The sequence below is a fragment of the Colias philodice genome, chromosome 6 (genome assembly GCF_061535455.1).
Source record: "Colias philodice isolate Cphi_HAF_F1 chromosome 6, ilColPhil1 Martin Lab GWU primary, whole genome shotgun sequence".
Taxonomy (NCBI): domain Eukaryota; kingdom Metazoa; phylum Arthropoda; class Insecta; order Lepidoptera; family Pieridae; genus Colias; species Colias philodice.
The window spans coordinates 9,202,871-9,216,931 of NC_143091.1; the positions used below are offsets into that span (position 1 = coordinate 9,202,871).

A 14,061-nucleotide genomic window follows, 5' to 3' on the forward strand; every position below is an offset into this window, starting at 1 on the left:
ACGTACAATATTCAAACATTTCTGGATTTCGTTAAAATATCTCAATAATTATAATCTTGACAACATAATCTTACGCAAGTGTCAATTCCTGGAAGTTTTTAACAACGGTCGAAATCAGCACACATTTTGTACCTAAATTGGGGCTGTACTTTTTTGTCCCTGTCATTAGAGCTCAACCGTATATTACCGCTTCCTTGTTTGGTGGCCGAATGATTGAGACGTATACCATTCATTTGTTACGGCTGCGTGAGACCCACATTAGGGGCCGCATTACTCCTGATTCTTTTATGAAGAGTTCAATTTACGACATTTTTATGGACGCATAAATAAACTTATAGCGACAAATAAAATAACTTTATCGAGGTGTTCGAACATATATTGAAACGGACATACTATCCTTATAATAAAATATTTCTGGAAACGGTATTAAAGCGGGATGAAAGCGGTCGCCGCCCGGCAGATGTGCGACTACGGTCTGTGCCGATCTACCGCACCTTCGAGAAAGTTACGTTTCTCGTAATTTATTCTTGAATATACTAGTACTTTGTATAGTTTACTTCACGATTCAATTTAATAATGTTGTCAATGTCGCAAGCTGAGCAATTTTATACGGATGTATTTAATTCATGATTAGGATAAATGTGAAATTACCATGTGAAGTGATAAAATCTAAACGAAGCCGATATATGAATGTCTCAAACAACTTCATTTGAATAAAAATATGCAACCTCATTATTAGATAATGTTTAAACATTTGTTTCAAATGAATATATTTCCGTTGGCCTGGAATGAGACGGTGCATTGAACAAGGTTTCAATTATTGTGTTAAACAAATAATACAGTCGAAGTTGGGTCGAGTGGGTAGGGTGCGTTTTTGTGCACGATTGAAGGCGTTGCCACCCACGTTCGGCGAAGGTCTGCGGCGAGGCACGGCAAGCATTGTTCCACCGACCCACCATTATACGGGCGCATTGTACACTCGATTCTCCTTCGGCAACGTCACAATGACACTATTATATTATCAATAATAATACGTGTACAAATGAGAAATTCTTCGGAATCGTAAATTTTACGTTTCGTTTTGTTCGAAATTGAAATGTAAAGCAAGTGGTTACCTGGTATTCAAGACACCTGTTTGAACCGCAATTTCTTCGCATTTTAAATTGTATTGTTTTAATGCTTTCTTTTGTTTTGTAAATGTTCTTGTTAAATACGAGTGTATAATGGCTAAACCAATTATACTTAAATCCTTTACGGTCAAAAAAAGAGATTTGTTAAATTGATATATTTTTTATTAGTATTGATACTTATAAATTTTCCATATAGATTCCAGATGTAGCTGCCGAACTATCCCACGGGTGCTACGGTTTCGCAGCGGCGTACATGCACTGGCCAGAACAGCTGATAGTCGGAGGTGCCACCAGAAACTCCACCTCAGCCTTACGGAGTGCCCGAGCCTTACAGACTGTAGTTCAATTGATGGGAGAGAGAGAAATGTACGAATATTGGGCAGACCACTACAAAGTACATCAAATAGGCTGGAATCAAGAGAAGGCAGCCGCTGTTCTAGACGCCTGGCAGAGGAAGTTTTCTGCTGTAAGTTTTATAAGTGGAGATAGAAGTTTGTTAATTTTTTTTACGACATAACTACTTAAGACTTGGAAAAATATTGTATAAAGTAATACTTTACTTACTCAATTCAATGTTAATTAAAAAAAAATTAATTGTTTAGTAATGACAAAAAAAAAATATATAAAATCATTAGGAGGGAACTGGGTGGACTTAAATAATTTGGCGAGTTTTAGAAGTGCTTCATAGTTTATTTCATTACAGGAAGTCAAAAAAATCACAACATCAGGACAAGTCTCGGCGGCGTATAGTTTTTATCCATTTTCCACTTCAACACTGAACGACATTCTCGGCAAGTTCTCCGAAGTTTCTCTGAGGAATATTGTCTTAGGATATATGTTTATGGTAACTATTTTATTACTGCTATTCTGTTTATTCCTCTGTTTTTTTTTTGTGTTTATGGTTATTGTTTTACTATTATTTATACCCATTTTATTTATGTTTTTGTTTATTTTCAGTTAATTTATGTCGCTGTAACGTTAATACAATGGAGAGACCCGATCCGCTCTCAAGCGGGTGTCGGTATTGCTGGCGTCCTACTGCTTTCTATCACTATTGCAGCAGGCTTAGGCTTTTGCGCTTTGTTAGGTGATTATTTTTTATTATTTTATTTTTCCTTCAATAAAAACATTAAATCTCCTTTAAATCGGCTTACATGCCTTGAATAAACATAATACTAATTGAACCTCTTCATTTTAGGTATACCATTCAATGCTTCGAGTACGCAAATAGTGCCTTTCTTAGCGTTAGGATTAGGCGTTCAAGACATGTTCCTTCTCACTCACACGTACGTGGAGCAAGCGGGAGATGTGCCGCGGGAAGAGCGCACGGGGCTGGTCCTAAAGAAAAGCGGACTTAGCGTGCTGTTAGCGTCGCTTTGTAATGTAATGGCGTTTTTGGCAGCGGCTTTGTTGCCAATACCGGCGTTCCGAGTATTTTGTTTACAGGTACGAGCTTTATGTTTATTGTTGTTCGATACTTTTCAAAGCTCTTTGCTCTGTTCCTAATTTGTACGGCATTATTGAAATAGGATTTTGACGTAACTTAAAATGAAACTTTTTAGCATTCTTTCTCGAAAATAGTTAATTCATATTAAACAGTAAATTCTATAAATATATAATAACAGTTAATTCTATAAATTAAAATAATGACAATAAGGTATCATTTAATTGAAACTAGATTAAGCTTAATTATTAACGTTATTACCTTAATGTTTTCAGGCGGCCATACTACTACTTTTCACATTGGGCTCAATGCTCTTGGTGTTCCCTGCGATGATATCACTTGACCTACGAAGAAGATCAGCTGCCAGAGCGGATCTCTTGTGTTGTTTATTACCTGAGAGTCCACTGCCAAGAAAGAGACTGCCAGAAAGATCGAAAAGTAGGAGTAGAAGAAATGAAAAGGTAATAATTTTCTCCAAGTGCATATAAAAGTCGTAATTATTTCATGTCAAACATTAGTTAATTAGTAGTAACAGTATGTGAATAAATATTAATAATTTATTGCATATTACAGAACAGGATAGATACAACCAGACAACCATTAGATCCAGAAGTATCGGAAGAAGTCAAAACGTGTTGCCTCAGTATTTCTCTTACGAAGTGGACTAGGAACCATTATGCTCCGTTCATTATGAGACCTTCTGTTAAGGTAATTAAATCATATATTCTCAAATAATAGTTTTGTGAAGTAACGTTTTTGTACATAAAGGTTTTACTTACGATTTTATGTTGTTTTAGGTGACATCAATGTTAGCATTAATAGCTCTAATACTAGCAAGTGTATGGGGGACTACAAAAGTAAAGGATGGATTAGATCTCACCGATATTGTCCCTGAAAATACTGATGAACACGAATTCCTATCTAGACAAGAGAAATATTTCGGTTTTTACAACATGTATGCTGTGACGCAAGGAGATTTCGAATACCCCACCAATCAAAGATTGCTATATGAATACCACGAACAATTCGTCAGAATACCAAACATTATAAAGAATGACAATGGTGGTCTACCGAAATTTTGGCTAACTCTATTTCGAGAATGGCTCCTGGATTTACAAGTTGCTTTTGATAAGGAAGTCGCGAGTGGCTGCATAACTCAAGAATACTGGTGTAAAAATGCAAGCGACGAAGGCATATTGGCATATAAACTTATGGTTCAGACGGGCCATGTAGATAATCCTATAGACAAATCCTTGATAAGCTCTGGACATCGATTGGTGGATAAAGAAGGCATTATAAACCCGAAAGCATTTTATAATTACTTATCCGCTTGGGCAACAAATGATGCATTGGCATACGGCGCTTCACAGGGAAATTTAAAACCCCAACCACAAAGATGGATACATTCGCCTGAAGATGTTCATTTGGAAATTAAGAAATCGTCTCCACTCATTTATACACAGTTACCATTTTATTTATCTGGTCTGAGTGATACTGATAGTATTAAGGCATTGATAATGTCGGTACGAGAGTTGTGTTTGAAGTACGAAGCGAAGGGATTGCCGAACTTTCCATCCGGGATACCATTTTTATTCTGGGAGCAGTATTTGTATTTGAGAACGTCGCTATTACTGGCTCTCGTCTGCGCTCTTGCTGCTGTTTTTGTGGTGAGTTTCTGACATATTTTTTATTTTCGTTATAATCAACATTGCATTACTTGCTACCTATTCTATACATTGGTAGTAATTCTTATTTAATTGTAATAATAAATGAAATTTGAATTTGAATTAGCAGTCGGAGAGGTATTAAATCTTTGTGTACTTATTTTCCACCTATTAGTATATTAGTATACACTGACAGTGATAGATTTTTCTACTTTAGTTTATACCGTACAAACATTACAAATTAGTACTATGCAATAACTAACGAAACATCCCACAGTGCGTAATGATCGCCGTGCTGAACGCGTGGGCGGCGCTGCTGGTGACGGTGTCGCTGGGCGCGCTGGTGCTGCAGCTGGTGGGCGCGATGTCGCTGCTCGGCGCCAAGCTGTCCGCCATGCCGGCCGTGCTGCTCGTGCTGGCCGTCGGCCGCGGGGTGCACTTCACGCTGCACCTGTGTCTGGTCAGTGCTACACTACTAGAATACTTTCTTGTATAGCACCAATAGGTACAGTTTCCTACCGCTGATCGCCGAGCTAAATGCATGAGCGGTGCTGCTGGTGACGATGTTGCTGGGCGTGACGTCACTGTGGAAACGTATAGGAAATAGAAGAACGTAGTAACCTACCTCTGTCTGGAAGTTACTTACCGGCATATCGTTCTGCTAGCACAGTCGGCGTGAATTGGAACAATTACGCGCTGACTATGCATGTTTAAATATAGATTCGAAAATTTCATTGTTCTTTAAACCAATTTAACACTCTTGTTTTATAATCATGAATAAAAGGTTAATTTAATATAACAAAAGGTAAATAACTAAATAAACTTAACTAAAGAACAATGCTTCATTCTTTATAAACATTATTTATAATAATATATTTTCTATTACAGGGTTTCGTCACATCGATTGGCTGTAAGCGGCGTCGTGCAAGTCTAGCACTGGAGAGTGTACTGGCGCCAGTAGTGCACGGTGCTGTGGCCGCAGCACTGGCCGCGTCAATGCTAGCCGCTAGTGACTTCGGCTTTGTGGCAAGATTGTTCCTGAGGCTACTGCTGGCTATGGTCGTACTGGGATTGGTGGATGGACTTCTGTTCTTCCCGATTATCCTGTCGATATTGGGACCCGCTGCTGAGGTAAGAATCTCTTAATTACTTGAATCATCTCTCGCCGGAACGTCTTACGTGCCACACGTCAAATGTGTTCTCCGCATTAAAAACTTTGATTAAACAATTGCAGAACTCAACAATTTTAACTAAAGTTGTGTTCACTGTTTTTTTTTTCTAATAATCAAGTGATTTTGAATAAATAAGAAGCCGATATACTTCGATTTTGCACGTCGTAAGTGAATAACGCTTGCGTTGAGGCTACAGTGTGTCGTATTCGTACGTATCTTGAGAAGACAGTATATGTAAAATATCCAGATAAAACATGCAACGTTCACCTGTGACCAGCCAATCGATGTTTTCTTCACAACCTAACCTAAGTGCAAACTCTGAAATGAATGAAATGAATTTAATAAAAAATGTGAACATCAGAAAGCGAAGAAACCCAGATACCGATGCAGTATCAGATCTGAAAGATTCATTACTTCTCGCGTTTAAAGACATGCTTAACGTAGAGGTCACGGAGATGAAGCAACAAAATCTACAAATCTTAGCCTCCAATGCAGAAATTTTGCAATTACTTCAAACGAATTCTGCAGAGATCAAAATTGCGAACGAAAAAATTGAGAGCCTGGAGTCTAAGTATGTCACTGCCTTAAAACGTATAGCGGAGCTTGAAGTGCAAATAAATGAGACTCAGCAACACCGCCTCGAAAACACAGTTGAATTAAGAAACATACCCAAACGTACAAATGAAGATGTACATCAGATATGTGAAACTCTTTTTACAAAAATGAATATTCCGCTGCATGACACTTCTACTATCTACAGGAAGGGTAAACACAATAATTCTCCGATTGTTATTGAATTTTCTAATATAAAATATAAGGATAACCTCCTAAATGCTGTCAAAAAATTCTATAAAAATGATAAGAACAATAAACTGACCGCCGAACAAGTTGGCTTCAAAGGCAACACAGATTTGATTTATATTTCTGAGGCACTCACTCCAACAAACAAAAAAATTCTCGCATCAGCACGTGAATTAGTCAAATCAGGACAATATAAATACTGCTGGGTTTCTCGGGGTAAAGTCCTCATTCGTAAAGAAGAAGGTGTGTCTGCCATACTATTAAAATCGATTGATCAAATAACTGAGCTGCATACATCCTGACTGGAAGATGAACCATTTAAATACATCGTAATTATATTTTTTATTTTTTTGCTAGTAGCTAAGTTTACTTTTTGTTTTTTTCAAATCAAGGTCGCCATTAGCATAAAAGTGTACAGGAATAACACGAAACAATATACTATTAACCCATATTACGAGTACTTCCTTTTTATGTTTATAATCCCATATATTATACTATTCTATTTATCTCATAATATATTGTTCAGTCTCAAAGAAGTCTATGGCGTTCAGGTGATATTTCTTCAATGTCCTTTTATTGATGGGGGAATGAATCATATAAGACATTACTCTTTAAAATTATTCTTTATTATTTTAAATGATCAATGATATTGAATTGGTCTCCACTGGCGTGGATCGTGAGATAAACGCTGGTGATTCTTGTATGATCATTGACCCTATTCTATTTCATAAATTTTGTCTTGATTCCAAGATTTCTTTAAGAGTAGTATCACAGAACATTCGAAGCATTAATAAAAATATGACTGATTTTGAAGTGTTTTTGTCGCGATGTACTGAGAAATTTGATTTGATCATATTAACAGAATGTTGGCTAAAAAACTCTGAGGCGGTACCATCCCTTGAAGGTTATAATTTATATAAAACATTGACATATGTTAACCAAAATAGTGGAATAGTCACATATGTTCGCAACGACATAAGTGAGATAACGGCTCTTGAACCTAATGTTGTTGATGCAGACGTCTTGGTGATAAAAATTGGTATAAACTATGCTTTTGTTTGTGTATATCGTTCACCATCGTTTAATTCAATCACAAATTTTCTTAATTCCATGGATGACTTGCTAACTACGTTAAAAAATATTCCTAATATATATATTATTGGCGACATCAACATTGATATATCGGAGAATACTACGGATAATAGATCTGATGACTATTTGGACCTACTCTCGATTCATGGTTTCCTACCTAGTCATTTACTGCCCACACGAGGTCAATCGTGCTTGGATCATTGTTTTGTTAAATCTAAGATAAAAGTTCGGACTGCTATTTGTGTATCTTCCATTACTGATCATAATTCGCTTTTCATGGCAGTGGTAGCTTCTGAGCAATTTTCACTAAAACGTACGAAACTTGCACATAAAAAAATTAATTATGCGAAAGCGGTAAGACTATTATCCGAGGTAAACTGGACAGGCTTACTGGAATTGTCTGATCCAGAAATAGTCACCATCATGTTGATAAGGAATGTCACGGAAGTTTTGGAAAAATGTACACGAATATCATCAAATAGACAACAAATTAAGCAACCGTGGATCACGTCAGGTCTCTTACGTTGTATGAGGTTCCGTGATACTCTTCATCGACGACACAAAAAATATCCTCAGGACTTAAATTTAGCAATAACGTATAAACGCTACAGAAATTGCTGTAATAATTTGTTACATAAGTTAAAGAATGATTATGACCGAAGTGAATTACAATTAAATAAATCCAACATCAAAAAGCAATGGAATATTATTAAAAGAGTCTGTGGTATAAAGAATAACAACAATAAGGATGTCCATAATGATCTATGTAAAATTGAAAGTACACCACAGCAATCTGCCAATACAGTAAACGACTTCTTTATCAATGTAGGCAGCAAACTTGCAGAGAATATTTTGAATGAAATTAAAATTAGTCAAGATACTTTAGCGCAAAAATACAAGTCCTCCTTAACTTTATCTAACTCATTTTCATTATTGCATACTGATGTCGGAGAAATTAAAAAAATTGTGGCATCGTTAAAAAATTCATCATCGTCATCATGGGATGGTATATCTGCAATATTTTTAAAAAAGACTATAAATATTTTATGTACACCAATCTGTCACATGTGTAATCTTTGCTTTTCTCAGGGGATATTTCCAAAATTATTAAAGGAATCAGTCGTAATACCTATATACAAAACAGGTGATAAAGGCAGTATTACAAATTATCGCCCGATCTCTCTACTGCCAACTTTTGCTAAAATATTGGAGAAACTCATAAATGTTCGGCTTAAAGGGTTTTTAGAGAAATATAACATTCTTTCGAATAACCAGTATGGTTTTAGAGCAAAAAAATCGACAACAGATGCCATTGAGGACGTTGTTACACATGTAGCTCGAGCTCTAGATAACAAATCTAAATGCTTAGGCATCTTTTTGGACTTAAGTAAAGCTTTTGATACCGTTTCAATTCCGCTCCTTTTGGTAAAGTTGGAGTGTATTGGTATTCGTGGTATTCCATTAGCACTCTTCAAAGATTATCTCTCTGAAAGGTATCAAAGCGTTACACTTGGAAATTATAATAGCAGTAAAGAACTGGTTAAATTCGGCGTTCCCCAGGGTTCTGTTCTTGGTCCCACTCTATTTTTAATTTATATTGATTATCTTTGTAGGATTAAACTTTACAATACTAAAATAATAACCTTTGCTGATGATACGGTTTTGTTAGTGACAGGTAATAGTTGGGAAAATGTATATAATACAGCGGAGAAAAGCATGAATGAAATAACTAAACAACTTCAGATGAATTTACTTACACTTAATATCAACAAAACAAAATATTTACAGTTTTCAATAAGTAATAGTAGTGTACCTAATAGTAATTTTAATTTAAAAGTACATACGTGCAGCAATTACAATAAAAATTGCGAATGTTCTATTCTCTCTTCAACCGATCAAATAAAATACCTTGGCTTATTGATAGACAAAAATCTTAATTGGAAGCCACATATTGACCAACTAAAAAATCGTATCCGTAAATTAATTCCGCTCTTTAAAAAAGTAAGGCTCCTTAAGGACAAAAAAACTAGTAGGCTTGTATATATATCTCTATGCCAGTCTTTATTGTGCTACGGTATTACTGCTTGGGGTGGCGCAAAAAAAACTTCGCTAATTAAGTTAGAAAGAACACAACGATGTATTCTTAAGGTACTCAATTTTAAGCCTATGCGCTATCCAACAAGTCAACTTTACTCGGAATGCTCATTACTTACCGTCCGCCAACTATACATTAAAAATATTATACTTAGACAACATAGCCAACCAAACAATAATCTAGATAAAAGAAAACTTACATACCATGTACCGTTTTGCAAAACCATCTTTGCACAGGGATTTGCATATTATCTGGCACCCTTATTATACAATAAATTCAATAAGAAATTAAACATGAGGGACAAGACTAAGTTTGTGTGTGGAAGAATGTTGGAGGAATACCTACGCAATTTTGACTATGTTGGGACTGAAAACCTTATATTGGGTAATATTATTTAAATATTTTATGTTATTTATAAATACCTATCCTTATCTAATGGAATTATAATAATAATAAGACATATATACTATATCTTTAAATTTATATTATACCTATATACACATATTATTTCATCTTATTAACAATATATAATATATAATAATAACAATATATAATATATAACTTGTTTAATTTATTCACGTGTTATTGCTAGACCTTTATTTAAATAGGAAATTCGGATATTTTTGTTACATGGAAAATATCATACTCATAAAATTAAGTTACTTTTATTTTTGTAAAGCGTTTAATCTTATTTTATTGCATATACTGTGCATTACAACGATTTGCTTTGAAAAAACTATCAGCCTAACAAGTGCAATTATGTGCTTTATTTGTGAGGCGAGAGCGTATATTCTGCCGTAACACAGTCTTAGACTAGCACGGAGTGTATAACTGCTATCGGCTACAGTAACGTACAAATAATAATTATTCTACCCACATTTACGTACACATTTTGTTTCGATCTGGTTAGTGCATGATTTGTAATAAGTTATTGTATGAAATGTTATAAGTCTTATTAAACTTGTATTAGTAAAGAATTTAATTTGGAACACAAAACGATTTAATCATAAATAAATCAATTTTATTTTTTTTTGAAGCATACTGAGATGAATTTGTTTTCAAATTGTATAGTTGTGTAGTAGTCGTCGCGAATATTTTTCTTTTTTTTTGCTAGTTGTGGTTTCAAGACTCATAATAAATATTATGTAGATTACAAAAGCAATATCCACGAATGAAAATCATTAGTGTATGTTTTATTAATGTTATTAATAAAATAATTGGCTGTAACTAGTAAAAAATGTAACAATGTTTTAATATCATGTAATATAATTCAAGGTCATCAAATGTTATCTCAGTGATGTATTTGCTAGTAATCATCATCATTAAAATGGATATGTCTAATATTTTCTAATTACATCTTTTGTTAATAATGTCATAGGTAGATAATTGATAAAAAAAACTGTTTTAATGTAATCTCCAAAAAAGAAATTTTTCGGTATAAATCATTAAAAAAGACGTTTTACAATATATATAACTATGTATAAGGCATTAAGAAAGACAAATTGCATTGTTATTTTGTAAGATTTTTAACTACTGTATGTGTACAAAAAGTTTTAATAAATAAAGTTTAATAGTAAATAGGAAGCTAAAATTCAAATTTATAAATTCGAAAAACTCTCACAATAAGTTTATATAAAACGGCTTTAGATTCCGTAATTTTGAAGCAATTAATATTTTGATTTTGTCTAATATCTTTTAGTGTAAATTCGCTGCAAGTCATAGTAAAAATATTTTTTTTAGATTTAATAACACTAATTCTTTTCTCATTCCAGGTGAGACCGCTCGAGCATCCAGAACGTCTCTCCACCCCGTCACCTAAATGTTCTCCAGTACATCCTCGCAAATCGAGTTCCAACTCAAGTAGTGGGGATAAATCGAGCAGAACTAAATCAGCACCACGTCCCTGCGCACCTTCCCTTACGACCATTACTGAAGAACCGTCTAGTTGGCATAGTTCCGCTCACTCTGTGCAATCTTCTATGCAGTCTATAGTCGTTCAACCAGAAGTGGTGGTGGAAACTACGACGTACAATGGAAGCGATTCTGCGTCGGGACGATCAACGCCTACCTCGAAGACTTCGCACGCTGGAGCTATAACTACAAAGGTAAATATTAACATGATAGTATTAATAAAAACACATTCCCATTCATTTGCCCTATTAATTGATGATTATAATTTACTGGATGAAATTTAGAAAATTTGTAAAGTTCAAGTTATTAAAACCATTTTTATTTTCAGGTAACCGCCACAGCCAACATAAAAGTTGAAGTTGTGACGCCCAGTGACAGAAAGTCACGGAGATCGTACCACTATTACGATCGTCGTAGAGATCGTGACGACGACCGTGACAGAGATCGCGATCGGGACCGAGATCGGGACCGTGACAGAGACAGGGATAGGGACCGCGACCGTGAGAGGGAGAGGGACAGAGACAGAGATAGGGATCGTTCTCGTGACAGGGATAGGAGGGACCGGTATAGAGACGAGAGGGAACATCGCGTGTCGCCGAGGGAGAATGGGAGGGATTCTGGACATGAAAGTGATTCGTCTCGACATTGATATAACAAAATTAGCGCCTGGATAGAGATTTTGAGAAAAAGTTATAGTACCTAACTGTTTAGATCAAATAGAGATGAGCTACAATATATAAATGAAATACTTGTAAAATATCTCAATCCAGGTAGGATGTAACTAGAGCAAGTGAAATTAGCATTTGGACTATTGTTATTTGAATTTTTAAGATGGCAATTATGTATGGTTTGAAAGTAAAATAAAATTAAATGCGCTGACTTAGATATTGTATGTGAATGAAATTGAAAATTTTTGTAAATGACATCTTTACCTGCAGTTATGTGGTCTTTTAGTTATCGTAAGTGTAAATGTGTTTTAAGGTCCTAATGTATTACGCCTTAAGACAGTATTACGAGGGTATAATATTCGTTTTAGCGGAGGCTATGTATTTCGGTGCCTAGAAGTGCTAGTAACTGAATCTCTAGAATGGTATCGCAATTTTTGAGATCCTTTCAATCATTCCATAATACTAGTGCTTCTATTTATTTCAGAATTAAATAGGATTCATTGAATAATCGATATGACGCGAAGGTGTTTGATGATAGAAAATACTATACATTTGCCTTCATAGACGCAATGTAATTGCTTATTTCTTTAGTTCAATCGCGTTGTATCGCATCCAACCACCGGGTTACTTGTACAGACCAAATATAATATTCTTTGTATACAATTATTCTAGTGTGTTCCTATTTTAAAGACATTTTCAATTCTTTTATATCAATATAATTTGTTCATATTCGTCTAAAGACTGGGTCGAGTTAATTTATCATATTATTTATTCTGTGTCTATAATTTTATATTAATTACACCATGAGATATGTTACTCAGGTATATTGTACAAATTATTTAAGTAGATTGTATATTAGTTAAGGTATTATTTATGAGATTACTAAGATATTCTTATACAAATGCTGTACTGTTGTGATCTTTATAAGCTCACGATGTTGACGTTAAGACTGTGTTAAGAAATCAGGGTACAAATTAGGCCCTACCGCCCCTTTATTAATATTTGTAAATCATCAAACGAACAGACAATGTTTTTAATAACGTTTGTGGTTTTTTGAAGCTTCTTTAATTTTAAATTGTAATAAAACAAACGAACCGTCGAAAAAAACTGAAATGTCTTGTAATACTCATTGGAAAGGGATGTAAAATCGAAATCACTGGTACAAACCTAACCTCAGATGTTGACGAACGTTGTGACAAATGTGCAGAGTACTTACTAGTTTCTAATAATTTATCCTTATTTAGATCTAAATGTGTAAATATAGTTCTTAAGTAGGGTAGGAATGAACGCACAAGATGAAATGACTACACTTCCATATCTGATATTTTTATACAATTTTCAGTGACTTGTTGTCGAAAAACTAGTTAAGCGATATTTTCAATTTTGTAAAAAATAAAACGTATCGGCCATTTTAAAATCATTAATTTTGTACCTATGAACTTCGTTCATAGAAAAGTACTTACGGAGGTTTGCTATTTTAAATGTTGAATTGCATTTGACGAATATAATATGATGTAAACAAATTGATATGAATCGTTAACGACTGTATTGAGAAAATAAATATTTTATGTGTATGTGTCTGTCTTTTATTTTCTGCAAAGCATGCAAATAATATAAAATACCGGCTAATGTTAACCATACTATATTTTATGACTAAGGTTTATTCGAATGAATAATAGTACACAAGCGCGGATCCAGGGGGGGGGGGTCACGGGGTCATGACCCCCCCCTGGGCTACGTCCACAACCTAAGTGGACCACTAATTTAATATTAACTTTTTTAAATTAACAAATTAATACTGTTCGATATGATGTTTTTATTGAATTTGAGACATAAAAGTAACATAGAACAACGAAATCAATTACAAACGGTAACGGAAGAGAATATAACAAAAATTATAGAAAAAGTTTATTAGGGTCGACCTGTGGTCGTAATTTAAGGACAAATAACATTTCAAATTTAAAAAAAATCTATAACTGCGGAATAAAGTGTAACTAATGGTAAAGTTGTATATTGCAATTAATTTTTTTTCTACAACTTTTGCTGTTACACTTTTCACACACCTCAAATATCGAAATATCCCA

The 14,061-nt window shown here is 34.5% G+C and overlaps 1 protein-coding gene across 1 annotated transcript in view; it reads left to right on the top strand.

Moving 5' to 3' along the window:
* ptc (protein patched) overlaps positions 1-13,551 on the top strand; it is a 31,814-nt gene extending 18,263 nt beyond the window's left edge. Inside the window, exons 6-16 of the mRNA XM_089696652.1 lie at positions 1,327-1,596; positions 1,834-1,974; positions 2,088-2,217; positions 2,329-2,576; positions 2,850-3,035; positions 3,148-3,282; positions 3,372-4,241; positions 4,516-4,698; positions 5,127-5,369; positions 11,171-11,503; positions 11,638-13,551. Of these exons, the coding sequence (XP_089552778.1) occupies positions 1,327-1,596; positions 1,834-1,974; positions 2,088-2,217; positions 2,329-2,576; positions 2,850-3,035; positions 3,148-3,282; positions 3,372-4,241; positions 4,516-4,698; positions 5,127-5,369; positions 11,171-11,503; positions 11,638-11,958 (3,060 nt within the window). The 3' untranslated portion in view covers positions 11,959-13,551. The remainder of the gene's footprint in view (positions 1-1,326; positions 1,597-1,833; positions 1,975-2,087; positions 2,218-2,328; positions 2,577-2,849; positions 3,036-3,147; positions 3,283-3,371; positions 4,242-4,515; positions 4,699-5,126; positions 5,370-11,170; positions 11,504-11,637) is intronic.
* Positions 13,552-14,061: the final 510 nt, after the last annotated feature.